The sequence below is a fragment of the Sitodiplosis mosellana genome, unplaced genomic scaffold (assembly GCF_009176505.1).
Source record: "Sitodiplosis mosellana isolate CC-2019 unplaced genomic scaffold, AAFC_SMos_1.0 Smas_scaffold_5911, whole genome shotgun sequence".
NCBI lineage: Eukaryota > Metazoa > Arthropoda > Insecta > Diptera > Cecidomyiidae > Sitodiplosis > Sitodiplosis mosellana.
The window spans coordinates 1-25,352 of NW_022601153.1; the positions used below are offsets into that span (position 1 = coordinate 1).

At 36.3% G+C, this 25,352-nt stretch overlaps 4 protein-coding genes across 7 annotated transcripts; 2 read left to right on the forward strand and 2 right to left on the reverse strand.

The window, feature by feature from the left end:
- Window positions 1-2,180: 2,180 nt before the first annotated feature.
- On the reverse strand, window positions 2,181-6,554 carry LOC129573052 (probable serine/threonine-protein kinase DDB_G0282963; the record flags this gene model as incomplete). Its single annotated transcript, XM_055453224.1, is given in 6 exon segments — window positions 2,181-2,498; window positions 3,080-3,401; window positions 3,508-3,669; window positions 3,740-4,392; window positions 4,458-5,819; window positions 5,904-6,554. Coding segments are annotated over 6 exon segments (3,024 nt in total), but the record flags the coding sequence as incomplete, so codon positions are not given.
- Window positions 6,555-6,698: 144 nt separating this feature from the next.
- On the forward strand, window positions 6,699-9,326 carry LOC129573053 (glycosylphosphatidylinositol anchor attachment 1 protein). Its single transcript, XM_055453225.1, has 6 exons — window positions 6,699-6,885; window positions 6,951-7,301; window positions 7,374-8,392; window positions 8,471-8,616; window positions 8,685-8,850; window positions 8,987-9,326. The coding sequence occupies exons 1-6, from the start codon at window positions 6,699-6,701 to the stop codon at window positions 9,113-9,115; spliced, it is 1,998 nt and encodes a 665-aa protein (XP_055309200.1). The 3' UTR covers window positions 9,116-9,326.
- Window positions 9,327-15,136: 5,810 nt separating this feature from the next.
- On the forward strand, window positions 15,137-16,954 carry LOC129573054 (testis-specific serine/threonine-protein kinase 4). Its single transcript, XM_055453226.1, has 4 exons — window positions 15,137-15,424; window positions 15,491-15,814; window positions 15,893-15,992; window positions 16,077-16,954. Exons 1-4 carry the CDS (start codon window positions 15,321-15,323, stop codon window positions 16,242-16,244), a joined length of 696 nt encoding a protein of 231 aa, XP_055309201.1. The 5' UTR covers window positions 15,137-15,320; the 3' UTR covers window positions 16,245-16,954.
- Window positions 16,955-19,048: 2,094 nt separating this feature from the next.
- Window positions 19,049-24,985, reverse strand: LOC129573055 (facilitated trehalose transporter Tret1-like). Of its 4 annotated transcripts, XR_008688550.1 has the most exons (11): window positions 24,564-24,839; window positions 24,262-24,494; window positions 23,344-23,474; window positions 23,242-23,280; window positions 23,116-23,176; window positions 22,373-22,465; window positions 22,188-22,302; window positions 21,713-22,122; window positions 21,405-21,647; window positions 20,812-20,972; window positions 19,049-20,742 (listed from the first exon to the last, which is right to left on the reverse strand). XR_008688550.1 is itself a non-coding variant. In XM_055453228.1 (10 exons), exons 2-10 carry the CDS (start codon window positions 24,607-24,609, stop codon window positions 21,429-21,431), a joined length of 1,347 nt encoding a protein of 448 aa, XP_055309203.1. In that variant the 5' UTR covers window positions 24,610-24,686; window positions 24,884-24,985; the 3' UTR covers window positions 21,364-21,428. The 4 variants fall into 4 exon arrangements, 3 of the variants coding, with proteins under 3 accessions (XP_055309204.1, XP_055309203.1, XP_055309205.1); XM_055453228.1 differs by lacking the exons at window positions 19,049-20,742; window positions 20,812-20,972 and adding an exon at window positions 24,884-24,985 and having other exon boundaries at window positions 21,364-21,647; window positions 24,564-24,686; XM_055453229.1 differs by lacking the exon at window positions 23,242-23,280 and having other exon boundaries at window positions 19,776-20,972.
- Window positions 24,986-25,352: the final 367 nt, after the last annotated feature.

A 25,352-nucleotide genomic window follows, 5' to 3' on the forward strand; every position in this document is an offset into this window, starting at 1 on the left:
TAGTCATGACACTAGGTACACGTAGTTACTCACAGTTCATGGCTTATCATTCATATTATCGCAACCGCACATATATTTCATTGCTTTTCTGCCATTTTCAGATGTTTTTAGAAAAAAATCGATTATCCGTCTTTTTCGATTATCCGTCAACATGCCGGTCCGGTGACTGACGGATAATCGAGACTCTACTGTAGTTCAAATTTTGATAAAATCGTGATCAATTGAATAATCGATGGGAATTTTCGTGTAAATAAAAATAATTCGATAGAAATTTTTTCGATGAACTTTTTTTTTTTTTTTAATTTTTTAAAAAAAAAAATTGAAATTTTTTTTTTTCTTCAAATCGTGAAAAATATTGTATGAGAATTTTGCATGTCCGTCCGTCCGTCCATTTTTGCCCGTCCGTCCGTTCAGAGCCTTCTGAATTTAGTTGTCCGTCCGTCCGTCCGTTCAGGACCCTCAGAAATTTTCTTGTCCGTCAATTTTCAAGAAAATTTTAAGCGGCTCTGAACGGACGGACGAACGGACAAAAAAAAATTCAAGAGCCCTGAACGGACGGACGGACGGGCTAAAAAGACGGACAGTCCGTCCGTTTGACACCTTTAGATATAATAACTATACTCACTAGATATTATACTCACACCGTGGCAGCAAGAGCATACACCACTAGCGACATCTTGTTGCACGCTATAGTAATGCCCTATATGTTTGTATACACTTGACGTTGATTTCAACACATTATTCGTGACCACAAGGTCTCGACCACAAAGATCTCGGCGTCGTCATTGACCAGAAGCTCAGCTTTGTCAAGCACATTGACGCGATCACTTCGAGAGCTACAGCAGCCCTGGGATTCATCAGAAGATTTTGCTACCACATAACCGACGTTAAAACGCTCAAAACTCTATACTACGCACGTTTAGTCTTATCTTGATTACTGCAATGTTGTATGGCCAACCTATGCCGTGCATATCGACAAAATTGAGAGCGTTTTGAGAAAGTTTATGAAGAGAGTACCGTACAGCGGCCAACGGCTACAGTATCACCGACTACAAAAAGCGACTTGAGGTGTTGAACATGACATCGTTGGAGCGTTGGAGGGTGAATGCATCAATTTTATTCATGGACGACATCGTCAATGGGATCTCAAATTGTCCCAATGTACGCAACGATATCGCAATTGGAGAGAGCGTACGTAGGTTACGGCACACAGACTACCTCAAGATTAAAGATAGGCTCACGGACAAACAAATCAGAGCTCAAGTGCTTCAAATATGCAAGTTTGCAAACAAAGTGGCTGATCAATTCAATAACTCAACCAGCCGTGCAAACTTCATCTCTTCGGTACGCAGCGAACAAAGCCAAAAATTTTATATAAAATATTGACAAATTGTTATCTTACATCCCTACAAAATGTATAGAAATAATGATATTTATCCGTGATTTTTACACAAACTTTAAAATAAGTAGCAACATTAACTGGTGAGTTGGTGATTAACTTTTGACCTGCCATTAATTTATAATAGAAACTACCGTTTATGTTAATGTATTTGCAAGTATTGTAAATTTTTTTTTCTTATGTCTTTCGGTCTCTACTAAATTACAAATTTATAACTACCAAAAGGGACTTGTTAGATTAGACGTAAAATTTTTCTTCAATGTATCACCTCTGGATAAATTGAATGATGACTTTTGCAGTCATTAGGGCCGTCACTACAGTGTTAACGCTTCAGTTAGTCTTTCATTTTTTACACGTTTAAGTTAGGCTATATTGGACCGTTTACATTTCGGCTACCTATGCGTTTCCATGTATTGGTTAGGTTATCTTGTGTCAATGCTTTTTAGACCAAATTGTTATACCAATCGAGAAAGACTATTACAACTATTTATTGTACAAACACAAAAAGATCAGGTTTTTCACGACTCTTGGAGTCGTTTTCCTGCAAACCAAAATATTCAGCCAGTTTTTGGCGATGTGAAATAAATAAAATAAAATAAAATAAAATTACTATATTGGGCAACAAGGTGTCGAATGTGGTATATTGCTCTTTGCTGCCACGATGTAATATTACTAGAGTAATAAGATGGCATCTCATTACTACTTATTAGGAGTTACTAGTAATAATTAGTAAGTATCTTATTAGTCCAAACTATATGGTGCAACCCCAGAAAACTCTTACCTCGTTTATTGGTTCATCATCAAGTCCCATATCCGAAAAATCGTCGGATTCTACATCTTCCATTGCAACATTACTGTTGTTATCCTCATCTGATATCGCATCAAGAGAATCAGCATTTTCATTCTTAACGTCTTCGACATCACTTAAAGACTCGGTATCGTCCGCGCTATTGAATAAGTTGTCATAGTCTAGAACTGTGTATGATGCAGGTGACATTTCCCATTCTTCCATTGCTTTGCGAATATCAATTTCAAGACGGTTGTGAATGTTGTTTTTCAAACATTTCTCCAGATCCAATGGCATTTCACATATGTATGGCTGCAAGTTCATATTGATGTACATAAATTATACATAATACTTTATTCCCAGAAAGCCATGATCACATGCTTTCAAGCTCATAAAAAAATATGTGTCATGCAATTCTGTAGCGCCACACATCAATGAGTCGTTTTATCAATTCAAAATTTCGTTTTTGTCGACAAGATTTTGCAGTATTTCGCGATATGTCGAACTTCGAACATTGTCGAAGTCAATTGCAACTACAGAAGTAGTGGACTCCCGGAAAATGCAACTCTCACAATGAGCAATTGTCCAGAAAAACGAATTGAATTTGGTTGACCTCAAGACTTTTTTGCAAAGGGTAACCAAAGTATTGGTTGGAAAATTATTATTTTTCAGTCTCAAATTTTTGGAATTAAAGTTACCGAAATCAATGAGAAATGATAAAAAAACAAGGTTTTTTGAAACATTCCAGAAAATACAACTTTTCGGAAAATGCAACTGCCTCGTTTAAATTTTAGTTGCTTTTTCCAAGAGTCTACTGTAATTACAGCTGATTTTGCTGCCATTGATTTTACCGTGGCGCTGCAGAGATAATTTCTTGGTTGTAGCATCCTTACTGTAAACATATGTGATTTTGCTGTCATATAAAAATCATCAAGATCTTCTATTGTAGTATTCTTGCAGTCAACAATAACTACTTCATAAAGATTATCCAACAGCGTTTTTTTGAAAGACTTAAGCAGGTATTGCGTGTATGTTCGTTCCATATCAGCTTCATATTCATATGATAATTGTCTATCAGAATCAGTTTCGGTCATAAAATAATCGTCAATACTCAATATTCGCGCTGAACCACCCATTTCCTGTTCCTTGTCCTTGATAACCTTAGATAAATAAGATTTGCCAGAACCGGGAAGACCACGCATTATGATCACAATCCTGAAAATCAATTGTATAATACGTAAAAGAAAAAATTTGCAAGATTAGAACACTTCTGGTTCTGATGCAGATTCAAATCTAACGGTAAGACCAAAAATATCACAACCTTTTCGGTCTATTCCGGCGTTCTGGAGGAAATAATAAGTCCTTTATATTCAATTTTGGGTTTGTTTGTATATTGAGTGCAGAGTCATTTCGATATGTCGTTGAACTGTTCGATGGCGTGCTGTCAACTTTTTGTGGAGCGTTCTTCTTCGGTCCCGGGGAGCTTTGAAATAGTTAATAGAACAAGACTAATAACATTTGTGTCTGATTAAAATTGATTCAAGTAAAATTACTTATCGCATTGAGCGTTCTGATCACGTGAAGCTCGAACCCAGATTTTATCTTCACGCAAGTTTCGTCTATAATACAACTCGTTTGATGTTTGTGTGTTTGACGACGGAATAATATGAGAATCATATCGTGATTGAAAATGTTGATATTGATGCTGACTTTGAGGTGGTTCGTATGAAAAACGTTCTAGACGCTCAGTGGTTCCTTGTTGAGTCCATTTCGGTTGTCGCAATTGTCTGTATTGGTCTTTAGGTTCCTTTTTAACCCAATGATGCTGTTCTATCTGTTCTTTCTTGCCAGTGGATCTCGGTGGAGGATGCTGATGCAACGAGAATCCTGTATTGGAATGGTGGTTGTATTCAATTTGAATAACTGGACAAAACCAGTTCCATGTATGTACTTTCGATTTATGATCGTATTCAATGATTTTTCGGGGAAAATCATCATGCTGTTTGTTCGAAGAGCTATTTTCACCAGGTGATGTTTGATCACCAAAATTTGGTTGTTTTTGTGTTTGATTCTGATAATCAATTACTTGTATTGGATGAAATTCTTCACCGTCGTTCTGTGGCGGCAAACTAAAAAATATGTCTGATTCACGAGGTCGCTTGCAATTGTGCTTGATTTGGTAAAAATCTGCATCGCTCACCGGTGACTGAAAAAAAGATTTTTATTCCAATTATTGAAGAAAAAAAATGACTATTCAGAGAAAATAGGTACTTTCTGTGCCAAATGGGTTCTATCCCGATCAATATGGTCATTTCTTGAGTGATTGGATGAATTTTCATTCCAATATCGCCGACGCTTTGAATTTATTTCGAATTGATTGGAGTTCGGTTGAGACATGTCCATATCCACATCTCGTTCACTTTGTCGATTGTTATCGTGAAAAGAATTTATTATTTGATGCTTTTGTGTATCTGTGTTATTTTGATATCTTCCAAAACGATTATCACTACTACCACAAGGTTGATCCAACGTATTCAAACTGGACCGATCATTTTCTTCCAAGTTGCTATAGTCATGATGAGCTTTAGATGGTTGTGTTTCGTTTTGTTGCTTCTGAATATTCGATAAAAGCGTCTGAATTTCAGGATTGCCCAAAATGTTGTTCACATGTGCTACAATATTTAAATCTGCTTTTGGGACTTTTTCTCCAGACACCAAGTCCAATCCAGGTATATCACCGCCCCCATCATCATTATTGGAAGGGAACAATACTGACCCAGGCGTTTGAACACAGTTATCGGCAGTTTGAGTTGATGGGATGTGACTCTCTTGATCTGTTGTCTGTTCGAATGCCTCGTTCTGGCTTTCATCGGTTTCACGAACCTGATTAGCTGGCTGTATTCTCGCTTCTCGAAAAGAGTTCAAACGCTTTTGTCGCAGTGTTTCACGTCGAACCAACAACTGTTTTCGACAACCTTCCATTTTTACGACAAAATCATTGTATTGATTCTGATCTGGATGGTTTGCATTATTTAGTTTCCATTCCATGAATGAGTCCTCCCATTTTCGGAATTGTATGTCGAAAGCAACTTCTTCTTGAGATTTTTCCTCATTCACATATTCATCTTGCTGTGGACCATCATTGTTCATTTGGTCTTCGCGATCTGGTTGCGTTCGATTATTGAAATTATTTCCTACAAACGTACGTGTGTTTCGATTATTATTGTTCCAGCGATTATTTCGATACGGTTGATGTCTGCGGTATCCGTCTTGATTCTGTTGCGAATAATTTGTATTCTCGAAATTTGCACTTTGACTATGATGCACTTGAGTTTCATTTGAGTTTATCGATGTTTTTGTGTTGTTGGCATTGAATAGCGGTTGTTGTTCACTGGTAATTTGATCAGTTGAACTTGTTGGTGTTTGTTGTGTCATATTTGGGGCAACTTGTGAAATAGTTTGAGTATTTTGGCTGACTGGGGCATCGCCATGGGTCTGTTGCAACGGTGGTGGGGGTGGAGGTGGTTGAGGTTGCGTCGGCGGTGGAGGTGCAACACTGTGAAGCTGATATGCATTGAATGCATTTGGAATCATATTGGGAACAGCATTTTGCGCTGTCATTATTTCTTGATACTATGGATGAGGGGATAATTGATTTTAACCAGGAAAATAATTGAAATACATTTCTCAAACACCAAATGGTCTACAACCACTTACCCGTTCTCCATACTGAGCTTGCCATTGTGCCAATTGAGTTTGATATAGTTGCCATTGTTGCCAGTTTTGTTGTTGCAGTGCGTATTGCTGTTCAGCCGAAAGTTGATACATACCACCTAAATTCATAGATGACGATCCAGATCCAGCGCCTTGTTGAGCCATTCCTTGTGTTTGATTCGGCGTTTGCCATATTGATGGCCAGGACATTTCCTCTTTGTGGAAATGCCAAATACTCTAAGAATAAACTAATGGTTTCTGAATATTCGTTTCGTTCAACGAATAGGAATCGCGAAGTTCTATTTTTATCTTTAATCAATCTTTTCGTAAAAACCAACTAAATTAAAACAGCATTTAAATAATCGTAGACTATTTTATTTAAATTTATTATTGCTGAAGCCAAGCTAGACAGTTTTTCGTATAATTTCTCGACGTATGTAAGCGACAGGTTCTCAGCAATGTCGTAAACGTCAAAAATGATTTTGACACATCAAAATGCAGTGTCTTAACTTGGCAATGTTATAATATACCGATATCAAAAAATTAAAATACGAACAAAATGACGAAAAAAATCCACTTATATTTATTTTTACACAAAAAATTTGCCCTAGTTTTTTTTATTGTAACTAGGCCCACTTTCCAATGATCTGTGGTGAAGATAAAAGAAATTCACCAATCGCTCAGTGCAGAATAGTAGACGATTAGATTGACGTTTCACCACTTGACATTTATCAAGTTTGTTTGTTGGTATGGTATGTAGATCAAAATATTGAAAGAAAAATCATCGAATTCATAGAGATGAAAATGGGCCTGCTCACCGATTCTCATCAGTCGCCAAATAAAAGAAAGTTCAGGAAATATTTGATCAAATATAAAACTCTGGTTTGTGCATTGCTTTACATTTCCGGTATAGCCTATTTTTGTTCACTGGCACACTCATCACGAAACAATGCGACGTATTTCTCTGAAAACGCTCTACTACCCGGTAAATGATGACATGTAAAAATTGTTGAAAAATATTTGGTTTTTAACACCGGTGTCTATTTATAGGTCTAGTGAACTCAGAAATGCGATCGGAACACACAAATTTTGCACTCCGACTACATGATGACTTGGAACGTGAACGAGAGAAACATAAAACTTCCATGCCAACCGCTTGGATTCTTGCGAAATTTCGTCAAATAGGACTCGAAGCGTACAGTCATAACTTCACGTTGAACTATCCGTTGGGCGGAGGACGCGTATTTATTGGCAAAAATGTATATGGAATTTTACGTGCACCAAGAATTGGTTCAACAGAAGCTATTGTAATTGCAACGCCTTACCGAACACCGGAATCGATACACCCAATCGTAATGCCCAGTCTCCCCATTTTAATTGCATTTGCCAACTATGCACGAAGTAGGATTCCATATTATATTCCTGTTGTGCGTGCGAAATAAAATCATGTTTTTCTCTAAAATACATTTTCAGGACAAAAGTACTGGGCAAAAGATATTATATTTATTGTAACGGATCAAGAACAACTGGGTATGCACGCCTGGCTCGAAGCATATCATAATCCAAAGGGTATTCTAAATTCAAACTCGATTTTAAATTGTGGTTACCTTGAAGCTCGAGCAGGTTCAATTCAAGCAGCAATAAATTTGGAGTTGCAATCGTTTGATCTAAATCACATCGATATAAAAATTGAAGGACTCAATGGACAACTGCCAAATTTGGATATAGTTAATCTTGTTCAAAGGATTGCTGCAAAAGAAGGTTTTATCAGTGGTCACAGACAAACTTCAAATTTCAAACGAAGCGGCGCAAAAAGCTCTTGGGAAGAAAATTTCCGTCACTTGATTTCAATGCTATTGACTCTCTCGGGTACTTCACCTAATGGAAATCATGGACTATTCTACAAATTTGGAATTGCATCAGTGACGCTTTCAGGTCAAAAACGGGAACAAACTAATTATAAGCGAAGAGCGAACGGAGCAACATCGATGTTGAGATTAATAGAGGGAATTGCTCGCAGTGTCAACAATTTACTCGAACGATTCCATCAAAGTTTCTTTTTCTACTTACTCGTGGCTAGTGACCGTTTTGTATCGATTGGTGACTATATGCCCAGTTTGGGATTGATGGTTGCAGCGCTTCTGATAAAAGCATTCATAACATGGTTGAATATCAACCATAAATCTGTTATGATTGACATCGACGGAAAAGATACAGATAAAGATAGCGAAGAGATGATCTCTTCACTTCTAGAGAACAACGAAGCAAATTCTAATGATCACCTTAGCTTCATTCCAGTTGCCAAGTTTCTAATTGTGGCCCACATTTTCGGTGTGGTGGCAGCTTACCTACCGTTCGCCGCTCCAATTGATATAGTTTTCCATGAACACGGAATTAAAACGGAGGTCTATCTCTTCTTCAGTCTTTTGATTGTGTCATTAGTGGGCCTTACATTGCCAATTTTTTTCTCAATAAGTGCAAATAACAAGGAGGTAAATGTTTATGAATCAATGTAAATTGCTCTCCGACTATAATTTTTCATACGTATTTTTCTTCTGAATCCTCAAAAGCTTCTACATGTAGCCGTTTTATTGGAGGCGTCGACCGCATTGATTATTGTAGGAATGTTGAATTTCTCTCTTGGATTTCTTTTATGTTCATTTTTCGTGCCATTCGCGTTATTCATTGATCCAAAGTCAGGTCAATTCAAAACTAGGTATGCTCTTGTTTTACTTTATACAACTATATATTAATAACAACTCATGTGATTTTTTATTCTTTCAGACTATCCCAGCTGATTTGTTTTCTTATGAATCCAATAATGGTCGTGTACTTTGTTGTATTGTTGCTAACGTGGTGGTCTTTCGATGAACTCTCAATAATTGCGATTATCAAAAGAGCTTTGACTGCCTGCATGGATGCCTTGACATTTTCGATTGTTGACTCAATTGTAAGTATAAATTATTATACCATTTATTTGACGGAAAGGTTGGTTTAATAAACGAAATTAAATGCACTTTTTTAGCTAGCACATAAGCATTGATTGCCGAAAAATTAATTAGACTAATTTTCTAATCTTTTAATAGATCTACAGCAACTGGCTTTTTCCATTAGCAGCGTTTATTTTCTTCCCAATATGGATAACATTTTTTGGTATTCTATCCTTAACAAGCCAGTCAAAACAAACATTCCATGAAACTAAAAAGAAACTTTGATGTAACGCACTTTAGTCATTTTCAACGTTAAAAGATGTAACGTTTTTAGTCTTTTTTCCCCGTCAAAATCGAATGAAATTTCAGTGTAAACCAACTGCATGAATATTCGGAACGCTACCCAGCATCTGTCAAATTCGAACATTTGAAATGACAACCATTCCAACTACTACTATGTGCCGAACAAACTGAATAAACCAACATCTTAGAAGAATTTCGATTTGTGTATGTGTTTCATTTTGGCCGCGTGAATTAGGAAGAAATGGCAAAAGCGACACTTCTCTTTCATCTCATAGAACGCAACGAAACACAACGGACTCATTTGTTATTGTGGCGTGGTGTTGTATTTGTTTACTTTGGTTCCGTTGAGGTACTGTATCTAGTTTCTATATCGTAACCGATTAAACATGAATTTCATCACGAAGTGAGTGGAGTTTTTGCGGTACGGCATTATGTCAAAACCATATTCAGCTGTCAAACGGGTTTCATTTTCGTCCGAGCATTTGAAAAGGCAAGTTGTTTGTTGTGAATATAGTTCAATTTATAGCGAAGGGCTTGCGACGCCTGGAATACGGCCATATTTTCATATATTTCTATATTTCAGTCATATTTCAAATATTTGGAATATTTGATATATATAAGGCATATTTAAGCCATATTTTGACGTTTTTTTGGTATTACCCGATATTATTTTGACTATATCTATATGAAATATTTCTCTCAATTTTCAAATACAGTAAAACCTGTCAATAACGGAATCCCGTGGGGAAATTTTTTTTTCCACTATTGACAAGAATTCCAGTATTCACAGGATCCGTTATTTAGAGGTTTTTGAGTCGACTCATACAAGATTTTCCATTATTGAGGGTAAAAAGAAACAAAACATACATTTTTATGGGTATTCATCTATCAAATCAAGTGATATAATGAACGTGAAAAGGAAATAATGAAATAAAAGTATTTTTTTACTAAATGAATGAAGGAAAAACGAAAGTGGAAAAACAGTGAAATTCACTGAGTGAATGACAAACATCACTTTTTAAAATAATCAAGCAGTGTAAACAATGACTCAAAATGGGAAGGTAAATGATACTCATTTTTTACACTATCAATTTGGCAGCGATGAATTCTGCATTTCATGGAACGAAACAATGATTACCAAACTTAATGTAAATGCACTGATCTAGTGAATATGTTTTTACTAGGAGCGTCAAAAATTTGTTTGCTTGAATAAATAAGCAATGATTTTGGCAGACAAAAATGAAAAATAATACTGGAATGAATGTAATGTCAGAGATGACTAAGCGCACGCTCAGTAGCGTATTCAGCAACTCAACTGAGAGTCGTTTTCTGCTCTGTGCGTTTACACTCACTTCGTTATGAGTTTATGTGCGCACTCTGACTTTGTTGTTAAGAAATGCGTGCGCACTCTAACTCTGTTGCCTATTATGGTTTATACACACATATAAAGAGTTGAGTGTGTATTGTCTTATTCTTTTCTTTGTGTTTCTTTCTTTGTATATCCTCTCTATTGTTTCTTCGTTGTGTACGAGTGCGGTGTAGCGCACTCCGTTGGTGCGCTTATACTCTCTTCATGGAGTGGGTTTGTTTGTGCTGCAGCGCAATATCGCACTGAGCATGTTTTAAGCACGCAAACTCAGTGTCCGTGCGGCCGTTGCTCGGTCACTCGGTGCGCTTCAGTCATCTCTGTGTAATGTAAATTGTACTGCACAATTTTTATGATGATCAGTGGTTTTGATAAAGGAAAAAATTAGTTTTATATGAAAAAGAGATGAATAAGAGACGAAAAAAAATTCGCCAAGAATTTTTTTTCCACTATTCGGAGTTTCGGTTTTCCGTTATTAACAGGTCAATTTGTATGGGAGAGCTCAACGGCCAAATATAGCCAAATACAGTCATGGACAAAATTGAGCGTACGCCTATAAATTTGTGTTTTATTTTTTCCAGTAACTTTTCATCTCAAATGTAATATATCAATGGGAAGTACATGAAAAATGAATAACATTGGGAGTTTTGAACATCAAAATTGGCCGGCCAATAGGCGGCTTATGGCCCTCGGTAAAAACGGCCAAAAATTCAACTTTTTCCCCAGCCGTTCGATTTAAAAAGTTTAAATGCAGTTTCGAAGGCCTTCAGGAGCAGATGCTTTTAAACGCTGAAAACTTTCTGATTGGTTTCAATTTGGCCAAGTTATGGCCGTTGGAAAAATGGCCGATTTTTTCCGAAAAATTAATCCAAGCGTTTGATTGCGAAATGTCATATGTCGTTGGAAAGCCCATTTAATGAAGATAATTTTAATAGTATAAAACATAGAAATCGGTTACAATTTGACCAAGTTATAGGCGTACGAAAATTTTCGTCAAAAATTTTTTGGGTTTTCCAACGGCCATAACTTGCCCAAATTGAAGGCGATCCGAAAGTTTTCAGCGTTTAAAAGTATCTGCTCCTGAAGGCCTTCAAAACTGCATTTAAACTTCTCAAATCGAACGGCTGCAACTTTTCAAATCGTACCGGTGTAAAAACTAAGTTTCATCAAGAAATTCGTTCTTCCTGAAATGTGGGAACGCCTAAGGTCATTATTTCCCAGCAGAAGCACCTTTACCCAAAACCATGGCCCATTATGAACTCAGGGCGGCCTAAACTATCGCCTGGCACTTATTCGGCTGATGTGCCAGATTAAGAAAACACGCGTCGGACTGTGAAATCTATTGTGGTCAACAAATTTTCGAAAAAATCGTATTTTTTCAATTTTTCTGCGTTTTTGGTTTTCTGCATTTTTTTCTTTTCTGCTGATTTTTTTTCTGCATTTTTTCTTTCTGCGTTTTTGGATTTCTGCATTTTGTTTTTCTGCATTTTTTCTTTCTGCAAATTTTTTTTCTGCATTTTTTCTTTCTGCGTTTTTGGGTTTCTGCAAGTTTTTTTTTTTATTATAATTAAGTAATTCAGTCAATGTTTTTAGGTGGAAAATACATAATATCGGATTAGTTTTCCTCATTTTTTTTCGTTTACCGACTCATATTGTTTTTTTTCTGTTTTTTTCTTGCTCCTGAACTACAGATGGGCTACCAGCGCAAAAAATCAAGGAAGAAGCCGAAGCCAATTGTGATGCTTGATCCAGACAAGATTAAGGACGACAAAGATGAAAAGGACAAAGACTCGGGCATAAGAACAATCAAAGCGCAGTTACGTTCCATTCTTCAGCCGAAATACCGTGACTTGTTGATTGCAGCCATCACCGACAAATCAATAATGGCAACGAAAATTTGCGCACTTGCCTCGCAGTTGTTCTGCGTTGCGCCAACTGTGCCGTTGTGAGCGCGCATCTGACGAAAATCACAGAGCATTTTTTGAACAGAATGGCGAACAGGTGATCCGGTCATGTTTTTTTTGGTGTCCTGGAGGATTACATCTACATAAACGATATGTTGCCGGAATTTCGTGAAATGGTGCACCAGCTGGACGATGGCCATGGTACTTTGGCCCAACGTGAAAAATTTCGGCAACGCAATGAATGATTTAATAGATCCGTACGTGACGAACACAAAAAACAACTTGAAGACGCATAGCGAGAAACGCCTGCGCGAATATTTGCGAGTAAAAGTGTTCGAATCTTCGTTGGTTGTTCGATACGAAGAGGCCGACATCAACCGTGTGATTAGTTTGGCAATTTTTGGAAAAGACGATATTGAAATAAATGGCGTGGGTTGATGTTGCCAAACGTGAGCGGCGTGCGTTGTTGATGAAAATGGCCACGGACAACAGTTGCTGGGACATACCAGACAACAACATCGGCCGATTCACAAAGGGGGAGGACTGGTTCAAGAGCATCGCATTCTGGATTTCCCTCCATCGGCAAATTGATGTATTCAACACATGTGAGAGATATCGAGAAGTACGACAACACCAACGTGAAGAGTTTCAAGAGATGAAACGATGCCGACGTCGAAATCACCGTCCGTGCACTTGCCAGCAGCCGACAGATCGAGGCCAACATGAGTACATCGAGAAAGGACCGCCGAGAGTGATAAATCCGGCAGTGATTCCCATTTGCAGTTTCACTCGTACCCATACACGTTGGACATTCGAACATTGTACTTTTTGTTGCGTCAATTGGAAACCGCACCAAGTAACATCACAGAGGATGAGTTCAGAAAACAGTAGGAGTATTATTGAGGCTAATACTTCGATATGCTGAAAATCTATCATCTCGGTCGTAGCAGAAAAGAGTTCCGTTTCCGGATTCTCTCAAATGGACAGGCCGTATCGCTACAATTTAATGTTGACAAAACGAAAATGGGCAACATGGAATCGGACAAAAAGGCCATTGTTCAGAACTACAGTAAGTTTGTCAATGAAGGTGGTACTGATCCGGGTGTGAATACGTACGATCGTGAAAATCGTGCGCTCTATCCGGTGATGCATCGCCATTGAGTAGACACTCGGAGGACTACATTCGGCATCGCCTCAAAATGACGGAACGTGGCATTGCCGTGTATAAGAATACACGAGACTCAACTTTGACAAATACGTTCGATCAAACTGTGTGACCGATAGCATAACCGGAATGTTGACCAACCATCAGCCACCACTTATGCATTTCGGAGCTGCTCAAATGTCGTCCAGTTCACCCATCGGCATCAAAAAGACACTGCGTTGCCCGAGCAATCGAAAGATGATACGGAGCTACAAAAAGTGTCCTGGTTGTGTAGTTAATATGGTCGACAAGTATTTCACTTCTCAAACATGTGCCAAGTGCTTTGGCCGTTTTGATCGACGCACGAAACGACATCGCTTCAAAGTCTGCCATTATTGTCGGCCGCAATTGGTAGAAGCAATGCTGCCATCAATGATCGTGTGCAAGGTCAACAAATGAAAGATGAGGGAAGAGAAGCTGGAACTGTTTTTGCTCGAGAAAGAAGCGGAAGAGGGCAACGGAAATCCAGCGGTTGGCAATGATGTCCCACATCCAGATCAACTAAACCCAGATTTACTCCCAAATATAGCGATCTACCACAAAATATGGCATGTAAATGGGACTAGTGGAATTTTGGAATACGTGAACGTCAATTCAGCCGGTTAGATGAAAGTTGTTGAGCCACGAGTACACAAGACGACATGACATCGTGACATAGCCGCTTCAAAATGTATCCTGATCAAAGGTAAATGCTCATAATATATTGTCAATATATTCAATATAATATTGATTGTATTGCATGTGAGGTGCAGTGCTTTATTTACATATCATTCATTGTTTTCTTGTATGATTTTCAAGGACACTGTGACTTGTTCGGGTATACATTACCCGAAACATTGCAGAGGCCATCCAACCAGCGAGCTGCTATCAACAACTAACCAGCATCATGCATCGTCTTTCACGCCATTCACATTGAATAATTCAAAAATTAAAATATAACAGTAATGTTATTTCCGCTATGCCTGATTGTTGTGGTATAGTAGGCGTAACTCGAAAGAGGTCAGAAGTACCCATGTAAGTAAATTGTTTTTCAATTGAAATAAGAGTATTGAATGTATTGATGCTTATTTTATGCAATTTTTTCTCCATTCATTCCATGCACAATTGATCACTATGACGGTTAATTCTACGGTTAAATCTATCCCCGTATTTAACCTTGGATATGTGCCTGGAATCGGATGTATTTGGGTTGATAATTGTTACTAGATGGGTAAAAAAAACTGTAATAACTTGTAGCATGTTCATATTTAATGCTTTCATTTAAATGTTCAAGGACTATTTAAATATCAAAAAAATATCTACTCTTTTTGTTTCAAATATTTACGACGGAACCAAATCGAAGTAATCTTTGGGGAAAAAATTGACAACCACTTTTTTGAGTGACTTTTTTCTTAGAGCAGCAATTCGAATGGACTGTGACAGTATACTATGAAAATTTTCATTTTTTTCCTTTTTATTAATTATTTTATTTCATTTCACTTGAGATCGAGGAAGTTTTTCATCAAATTGCAATAACAGTAATTCACTATTGTTGGAGCAGTTTGGTTACAGCATTGGAAAAAAAATTGGGATAGGTTCATATTCGACAGTGCGGGTAAGTTCATTAAGATATTGAAAAAAAAACTGCATAGATTTTTTTTCATTCAGGTTGCTTATTCGAATAAGCAGAAGAAGCTTGTTGCATTGAAAATAATTTGGAAAGACAAGGCTTCGATGTTATTCCAAAAAAAATTTCTACCTCGTGAAATAAATATCGTGAAAACATTGCGACATCCGAATATAGTTCAATATTTTCAATGTATTGAAACGAATCGAAGGTGTGTATAACACACATTCCAAAGGTTGACCAGGTGTTAACAACACATCTATAAACTGTTCTGTAGATTTATCATTGCAATGGAGTATGCACAGACTGGGAGTTTGCTGGATTTGATGGCAATGAAACATGTTCTAAGTGAAACAGAAGCGCGTGTATTCTTCCGTCAGCTTATTGGCGCGCTGCAATTTTGTCACTCAAAATTCATTGCACATCGTGATTTGAAGCTTGAAAACCTTTTATTGTTCTGGGAAAATTGTTTGAAAATAGGGGATTTTGGATTTGCACGACACTTCGATGTAGACGATGGATCGACAACGTTTAGCTCAACCTTTTGTGGAAGTAACGCTTACATTAGTCCCGAAATACTCCATCAGCGTTCATACAATCCGTAATTAATCGAATGAAAAAATCGAACAAATGTTTATTCGTTTATTCTAATTTTTTTTCTTTTCAATTTAATTGGAAGACTATCTGCTGATATTTGGGCATGTGGCGTTATCTTATTTGCTATGGTTTTTGGCAAGCTGCCCTTTGATGACTCCGGATCCATTCAACATTTGACACAGGTGAAAAAATAATGATAAAATGTCGAATTCCAAGTGATTTACCAAAAACAGCATTCGCACTTAATAGTTTGAAAAATTCAACAGAATTATTTTTTACAGCTAGTTGATAAAGGACTTGTTTTTCCTATCGACAAAAAAATTTCAGTAGAATGCAAAAATTTGATCACAAATGTCATGACACCCGAATCGATGCGCCCAAAAATTCGATCTATTCTAAATGACCCGTGGATTTCTTCAAATCTTGAAAAATAAATAAAAGCAGGTAGCACAGAACAACAAACAGATTTTTTTCATGTGGAACCTACAATTTCGGAGAAATAAAATGTATAGAAATAATGATATTTATCCGTGATTTTTACACAAACTTTAAAATAAGTAGCAACATTAACTGTGATATAGCCATCCATTGAGTTGGTGATTAACTTTTGACCTGCCATTAATTTATAATGGAAACTACCGTTTATGTTAATGTATTTGCAAGTATTGTAATTTTTTTTTTCTTATGTCTTTCGGTCTCTACTAAATTACAAATTCATAACTACCAACAGGGACTTGTTAGATTAGACGTAAAATTTTTCTTCAATGTTTCACCTCTTGATAAATTGAATGATGACTTTTGCAGTCATTACGGCCGTCACTACAGTGTTAACGCTTCAGTTAGTCTTTCATTTTTTACACGTTTAAGTTAGGCTATATTGGACCGTTTACATTTCGGCTACCTATGCATTTCCATGTATTGGTTAGGTTATCTTGTGTCAATGCTTTTTAGACCAAGTTGTTATACCAATAGAAAAAGACTATTACTTACAACTACTTATTGTATAAAATTACCATATATTGTACAAACACAAAAAGATCAGGTTTTTCACGACTCTTGGAGTCGTTTTCCTGCAAACCAAAATATTCAGCCAGTTTTTGGCGGTGTTAAATAAATAAATAAATAAATAAACCTATTTTAAAAACTCCATCATTTATCGCTATTATGAACAAATTCCAAAACTTTATGGCGCGTTAGAAAGCTACGTTCTTCCAGCGTTCAGAGATATCGTAACTTTTTTTCTCCTTCAATTACAAACAATTCCTTTAGGCTGTAGCCGGCATGTGTTTTTGTCCGACGCGTGTTTTTTTCACTTGGCATAAGAGCTGAACTGGTACCACGCGGAGTTCAGAATGGCCCATGGATTTGGATTCTATAGTTATTTCGAAAAGTTATGACCAGGGCTTAAGAATCGCACATTCAGTTTTCAGTACAACTCATTTCAATGAGAGCCACAGCGCTCGTGTGCGATATTTTTCTCATACAAATTGAGTTGCTAAGTAAGTTGCTGTAAGTGACTTCTCCTTTGCTTTGTGCGAATCTCGTTCAGTCGAAAAAAAAATAAGAAGAAGAAGTAGTTCTATATGGCACGGTCTATTCGTACGGTAAAATTTACGTTTAGCCTCACAGGCTATTCGTACGGTGAATTTCAGAATTTCGTACGAATAGATATAGAGACTAAACGTACGGATCGTACGAATAATTTTTCTTAACAAATGAACTTATTCGAATGCGAATGCGTAAAAATAATTTTTCTCCGTATGTTTAGTCTCCATGTCTATTCATACGAAATTCTTAAATCCATCCATATAAACGAAAAAAATGATTCTGTTTCGAAACATGGTAGCAATAAACAAAAAAACAACAACAACAAACCAATTTGATTACTCATTTTTGGTGAATTGTGTTTGGGCTGCAAATCATGATTGAAATCAAACTGATTGAATGTACTGTCTTCAAGTGCAAAAATCAACTCGGTCTGTCTGCGTGAACGATATTAATTGCTAATTCGGCAATTTTGGGTTCAAAACAATCGATTGTAGACCGATCAACTGTTTTGAATCCGAAATTGCCGAATGAGCAATTAACTTTACCGCAAACTTTGTTTGTTAGGTAAAGTATTGGTTTTACTAGCCAAAATTTCATGACATCTCCTCTTTCGGACCACTATAACGTCACGCCAAACTTCAAAAAGCACATATCTGTACACTAGGCAATGTAGATGGGATGAAATCCTATCGATCAAGACCTATCTGCCTCCAAAAATACGTTGTTTACTATGGGAAATGTGTAAAATAGCGATGTTCGTATGGCGTCGTCCGCGTTCGCGTTCGCGTTTTTTGTTCGCCGATTATCTCAAAAAGTTGGCAAAATAATTGAGATCTGTAAAAGCCAAAAGTTTTGGCATGTCGAGACAAAGCTTCGGATTGATTTTGAGCCTATTCTGAACTACCAATTTCGTACCATAAGCCTTCGACTGAGGACCTGAAAAACCTTGAAAAATGACACTTTTGTACGGGAAGTACCCGAAAAAGGCATTTTTCGGGGTTTCGATCAAGGCAAACTGCCATTTTTTTGCAAAAATAATGGGAGTCTGTGAACAACCGAACACCTACTTGCCCATAAATTTGGTCCAAAATCGACATTTCTTGAAATTTTCCCCGAAAAATAGACTTTTATATGAAAAATCACACAGAAAGCCATTTTTTAGGGTTTTGATCCAGACAAACTGTTTTTTTTGCAAAAATAATGGGGGACTTCAAACAACCGAACACCTACTTGCCCATAAATTTGGTCCGAAATCAACATTTCTTGAGATTTTGTTTGAAAATGACACTTTTGTATGGAAAATGGTCGAAATAGTTATATTTTAAGGTCAAAAATGCTATGAAAAAAGGGTCCATTGAAATTTTGGTTAAAAATTAAGCAGGAGGTAAACTAAATTTCTGCGGAGCGGTAAAGTTTGGATTACGTATGTAATTCGTTTTATTTGCACTTGAAGACAGTACAATCAATCAGTTTTATTCCAATCATGATTTGCAGCCCAAGCACAATTCACCAAAAATGAGTAATCAAATTGGTTTGTTGTTGTTGTTTTTTTGTTTATTGCTACCATTTTTCGAAACAGAATCATTTTTTTCGTTTATATGGATGGATTTAAGAATCTCGTATGAATAGACATGGAGACTAAACATACGGAGAAAAATTATTCGTACGATCCGTACGTTTAGTCTCTATATCTATTATTGTTCTGCACCATACAGCGTTTCTTCGCCAGAGGTGGTTTATTTGGTATAAATATTTGGTTGCATATTTACAATATTTATAATATTTTCATTTACTTCTTTAGTTTCTCCAAGTTCTAATTCTTCTAAAATAATCGGTTATTCTCTGTTTGACAGTATCTGTACTAACATTAAAATCAATTAAGTAGGTATCACAAATTGGAATAGAAATAGTATCACATTCATTCGTTTGATTAGGCGGTGTGATAGGAACAAAATATTTGTAAAATTCATTGTATGTCATTAACATGAAATTGATTGGTTCAAACATTGAATAATTATATATTCTAATCGGAAGTGAAAGAAATTCAGTGTTTCGTGTTCGATGTCGTGGTGTTCTAAAATTGATTTTTTCCATGATATACTTTGATGATATTTGGCCACAAATAACGTTGTGAATGAAGCAAATTTGTGCGATTTTTCTTCGTTCCTCCAAAGTGATCATTTGTAAAAAACGAATCTGTTTGGCCATTCCATTCTTCTCAGTGCGAACAGTAGAAATTGCTTTTGGACTGATTCAATTCTAGCAATTTTCTCATTGGTGTGTGGGTTCCATATTTGTGATCCGTATTCAATAATAGGTAATACGAATGTGAAGAAGAGTTTCTTTATGGTCCATGGGTCATTGAAATCTCTTCCAAAACGCTTGATCCACGCAAGTCGAGATTTAACTTTAGCTGTTATGTATTCGATGTGTGCGCTAAAGTTTAGTTTCTCATCCAAAATGACTCCAAGATCCTTTATCACTTTTACTCTTTCGATCGACTTGCCTTCAATAGTGTACTTGAAGTCGAACTTCAGCTCAACACGGTGGTATGATACGTAATTCGTTTTCTTGACGTTCAGGTTCATGCAACTACGTTTGAAATAATTAACAACTCTATTTAAGTCATCCTGAAGTGCCAAGCAGTCATCATGTCGCTTTATTTGCATTGAAAAGCGAGTGTCATCGGCAAACGACTGCAAGTTGGAGTTCATCAGGCAATGCGGCAAATCAATGATAAACAGGACAAACAGTGTCGCTCCGATCGGATATCCTTGACCTGTTCCAGATTTGACTTCAATGGGATTCGACATGACTTCATTCAATTTAACTATTTGTTGACGCTCACTTAGGTAGAAAATTATCCATTTTAACAGCTGTTCGTACGAAATTCTGAAATTCACCGTACGAATAGCCTGTGAGGCTAAACGTAAATTTTACCGTACGAATAGACCGTGCCATAAATGGGGATCCACAGAAATTCTTCGAGTATGTCAGAACGGGCAATAATACCAATAACGATCTTCCAAATGAAATGGAATATGATGGCAAAAAATGCACCGACCCATACGAAATTGCCAATTCATTTGCAACACACTTTGGAAAAGCATATACACAACCGATTGATAAATCCGAAGCAAGCTATGATGAAAATGACCCGATATTATTCGAACAATGTGCAAATTTCCCACGTACTGATGTTACTGAAGAATTGGTTATGAAAAAAATCCACGGTTTGCCAAACAATTGGTGTCTGGTCCCGACGGAATACCGAATATGTTCATCAAAAACTGCATTCACATATTGGCTGAAGCCAATACATATTGCGTGAATCGTTAAATTCTGGTTATGTACCGAACACATGGAAACGCTCTTATGTAAGACCTGTGCACAAAAGTGGAGCTAAATATAAAATTGAGAACTATCGTGAAGTAGCACTGCAATGCATAATACCAAAACTGTTGGACTCGATAGTAGCAAATCATTTGAATTATTACATGAAGAACATCATCGATGGCAGCCAGCATGGTTTTGTCAAAGGAAAATCAACAATAATGAATCTCGACCTTGCTAAAGCGTTTGACTCGGTTGACGTGAAACTGCTCACACACAAGCTGAAAATTATGGGATTGAATGAGCAAATACTAAAATGGATAAAATCATATCTAAGTGAACGTCAACAAATTGTAAGACTGAATGGAGCCATGTCTAATCCTATCGAAGTAACATCGGATCTGCAGTACAAAATTCATATTCCTTTCTGCGTCTCAAGTCGAATTTGAGACTGATCCGAGCCGAATTTAACAAAATTGACTTGGGACGCAGAAAGGAATATGAATTTTGTACTGCAGATGCGTTACAACAACGCAACGCATGAAAAATATCTGATATTTTTATGCGATATTCCTATCCCATATGAATAAAAATATCTCATAGTAATCTCTGATCATAGTCAAAAAATACCAGTCTTAAACTATTTGGTATTATATTCATTTGGCATTACAATCAGGTTTACATTCAATTTTTGTTTATTCACTAAAATTTACATTATGTTAAATGCAACAACACTCTCACGATTCCAGCAATTTTTCGACACTTTCTGGTGATTTGCCTTTTGTTTCAGGTATGAAAATCAATGCGTACATTGCGCAAGCAAAACAACCTGCGCTAAACACTAATAAGCAACCATGTAATTTTATAATTTGAAGTAGATATAGATATGCGATATTTGTGCTAAAACCGAGCACCCACATTATCATTGAGGTTATCGTCATTGTTGTGTTGCGAATCTAAAGATATGAAATGAATTAACTAAATGCCGAAAACATTGAGTTTGTTACGAAATATTACTTACTTTCGGTGGCAAAACATCTATAGTAATGATAAATGGAACGGGAATCAGTCCAATCGAAGCAATAAATATTGTTATTGACAAACCATACATGGGAATCCAGTTACTTTCAGGTAATTCATCTTTGTATAAACGATGCAGAGCCAAAACAAGCATTCCAACTCCAGCACCAATCGAGGACAATGTAAAAAGGATTCTGCGTCCAATTCGGTCTATTAGAAACATAGTGAGGAAATTGGCCAATAGCTGAACAACACATATTAAAATCGATGATTGAATAGGCGTTAGGGATGATCCAGCCTCCGCAAAAAAAGGAGTTGTATACGATAATAAAATGTAACATCCACAGAACTGCGGCAAAAACACCAAAAATAATGCTATTGAAACTGCCCTACGGGTAGATCGCGTTCCGACTACAAATCAAATACATTCAATCTTTTTCATTGTTCTTACAATACAATAAATTACTCAGACTTACCAAAATCACTGATACTCAAGCCGTTATCTTTGGGAGTTTTTTTTTCTGTCATAAATTTCTCCAATTCAGGTGTTGTAGTCACTCCTTTGTAAAACTCAAGCGACATATCTGCCAGCTATAGAAATGATTTTAGTATTATTTGATTATAATTGGAGACTCCAATTTAGAGTATCATGATCATTCACCTCTATTTCATTCTTTTTATATAAAATCATCGGCGATTCCGGAACAAAATAGAATACAAATGCGAACAGAATAGGAACTGATAAAGCGCTAACCTGTATTTGGAGAATTATTCATATTGAGTTAATGTGTTTGGGGAATAATACTATATTTCTATTGACTAGATCGAGAGGAGAGTAAGTTCATCTGACTTTGTTATGAAAGAGAAGAGTAAGTTTCTTTCGACTCAAAAATGGTTAAAGGCGAGTATGTTCATTTTTGGCGGGTCCTCGCGGTTTTCCACGGTTTCCGCGGAACTGATAAGAGATAACAACTTGGTGTCTTCGGCAAAGTTGTAGCACTTGAGGTCTTCTATAACATTGCTGAAGTCAGTTATCTCTTATCTTTTATCAGTTCGGCGAAAAGCGCGAAAAATGATAAGAAAAAAAAGTTCTATATAAAATTTGCTTTTTTATGTGCGCGATTTGCGCGCAACTGATAAGAGATAAGAGAAAGATGTCTTCAGCAATGTTATAGAAGACCTCGAGTACTACAACTTTGCCGAAGACAACATGTTGTTATCTCCTATCAGTTGCGCGAAAACCGTGAAGACCGCAGAGGCTAGATGGTACTACAACATACTCTACTTTAACGCCAACAGAATCATCAGAAAACATACTCTCCTCTTCCAAAATATATTAGAATTTTTTCACATACTCTCCTCTCGATGTAGTCAATAGATTTACTGATCTTAATAATAACTAACTGCTTGCATTTGAAAATCCAGGAATATCGCAACGGTGAAACCTACTAAACTTCCCAACGAACTAAAATAAATGTAAAAATTAATTTCGTATTATTTGATCAATTTTATTCGAACAATTTTCATTACTTCACAAGGAAACCCATGGCATTCATTGTTCCTCGAATGCTAAATGATACAAATATTCGAATTGGTCTCATATTTTATTTTGAAAAATTTGTAACCGATTACCTGTCTGAACAAATTTCAGATACGAAAATTGGAATTGAAATAAAAAGTCCCCCACCAATGAACCCACACAAAACGCGTGAAATGTAAAGCCAATATGCGTTTTTTGCGAAAATAATGAACGTCCAGCTTAACTAAAATAAATGAAAATTGAATAATGAATTTATTACTTTTCCGTACACACCGTGTCAAGGGAAAGTATAGGAATTGGTCCCGAAAACTTTTTTCGCAAAATTAGCTTAGATCATCATAAAAACTCATGAAACGCGTAGAAAACTACTTTTTGAGACACTTTTCCGTTCGTGTGCCGTCGTCGTCGTCGTCCTCGTGGTTGTCGTTGGTGTTTGTTAACACGATAACTCAAAAAATAATTGAGATAATCAAAATCTGGAAATGCCAAAAGTTTAGTATCTAAAAAACTTAGTTTAAGTTCGAAGATGAGCCATTTTCGATTTGATCCTGGGGTACTTGCCTTAAGAAAAACCTCACAAAATTGAATTTTTTGTATGGAAGGTACCCGTTAATCGATTCTGATTGGCTTCAAACTTTCTGAGGTTTCATTTTTTGTAGAAAAAATAAGTTTCCAAAAGTTTCATGTTGATCGCATTTGAAGAAGTTTGGTTTTTGACCTTCAATTTTTGCCGAAGATTTCTTGGAAAAAATTGAGGGTCAAAAACCAAATTTGTGCAAATGCGATCAGCATGAAACTTTTAAAATCTTATTTTTTCGTCAAAAAATGAAACCTCAGAAAGTTTGAAGCCAATAGGAATCGATTTATGGGTACCTCCCATACAAAATTATCGAAGTTTTGACTAAAGTGACCGTGATTTTTCAAGAATATTTAAAAAAAAATCCAAAAATACGGACAACGGTACGGAAAAGTTCGGGATTACGAATGTAGTTCTTTTTATTTGCACATACGATTGTTGGAAAAGCAAGGAACATGATTGGTTTCTTTCTTCCGAATTTATCCAAAGCCCATAAATATACTATGTTTCCCATTAAACCTCCAGCGCAAATGAGGGACATAACTAGGGATGCCTCGTCATAAGAAATTGGTCCATCTTGTAATTTTGTATTGGGTGACTGTAATTCCAAAAAATTAACATTAGCCCATGCACATGCCCACCCAAAAGAAAACCCAATGAAATTGGCTAAAAATAAATTTTAACGTATAGTAATCCGTTATGTAATTATTACTATCATGAACTAACGAAACCGACCTGAAATTGCTGAGAAAAATTGGCGTCTCACTTCTATAGTAGCCATTGGTGATTCTTGATTCACAATGAGAAATGATTTTTTTTAAAAAGTTCTTCTTCGTGTATTGAATTATTGTTTTGTGCCTGGAAACAATCAAATTAACACTGAATTATGTATGCATCGTATTCAATGTATCTGCTCTTTAAGCAATCAAATTTATTTGTTTGCTTATCTTGACTTTTCGTCGTCTGACGAAGGTAGTTCTGCTTGATAAAATGTTACTATCACAATGCACAGCAAAATATTCAACCCAATGATAAGAAAGAGAGATGCCACTCACGAAATTTATAAGGCATGAGATGGGCTGTTTTGTTCTTTTTTTGGTATCACAATTGAATTTATTTATTTACTTAGACTAATTGATTTGATTTATTGCAAAAGATTTTGCAATTTGATTTATTGCATTATTCGGAATCTCATACGGAAAGAGCGAAAATTTCATCAGACATACATATTACATGTCTGAAACAGAGCGACAAGGAATAAATGATTTAAATTGCAACTGGCAATATTGTACTCAATTGCTATCAAATTTACATACGCAATATTTGAGATGCCGCAATCAACAATGAAAAAATAAAAAAAACTGGATTTCGTAATCTCTTCATCCACAAATATTCTCCTTTCTACTAGAATAAAATAAAATTTGACAATGAAATTATTGAGCATGTGCGTGTGCATGAAAACACACCATTTTTCCATAATGGGTGAGGGCAAAAGTGAGACTTGAATTCAGAATACATATAAAC

Coding starts and splice junctions, on each gene's coding strand:
- LOC129573053 (XM_055453225.1), top strand. CDS start 6,699: ATGAAAATGGGCCTGCTCACCGATTCTCATCAGTCGCCAAATAAAAGA. Junction 6,886..6,950: donor TGAAAACGCTCTACTACCCG/GTAAATGATGAC, acceptor GTCTATTTATAG/GTCTAGTGAACTCAGAAATG. Junction 8,617..8,684: donor TCAGGTCAATTCAAAACTAG/GTATGCTCTTGT, acceptor TTATTCTTTCAG/ACTATCCCAGCTGATTTGTT.
- LOC129573054 (XM_055453226.1), top strand. CDS start 15,321: ATGTTATTCCAAAAAAAATTTCTACCTCGTGAAATAAATATCGTGAAA. Junction 15,815..15,892: donor CATCAGCGTTCATACAATCC/GTAATTAATCGA, acceptor TTTAATTGGAAG/ACTATCTGCTGATATTTGGG. Junction 15,993..16,076: donor CCATTCAACATTTGACACAG/GTGAAAAAATAA, acceptor AAAATTCAACAG/AATTATTTTTTACAGCTAGT.
- LOC129573055 (XM_055453228.1), bottom strand. CDS start 24,609: ATGGCTACTATAGAAGTGAGACGCCAATTTTTCTCAGCAATTTCAG. Junction 23,281..23,343: donor TCTGAAATTTGTTCAGACAG/GTAATCGGTTAC, acceptor TGTATCATTTAG/CATTCGAGGAACAATGAATG. Junction 21,648..21,712: donor TAGATGTTTTGCCACCGAAA/GTAAGTAATATT, acceptor TCATATCTTTAG/ATTCGCAACACAACAATGAC.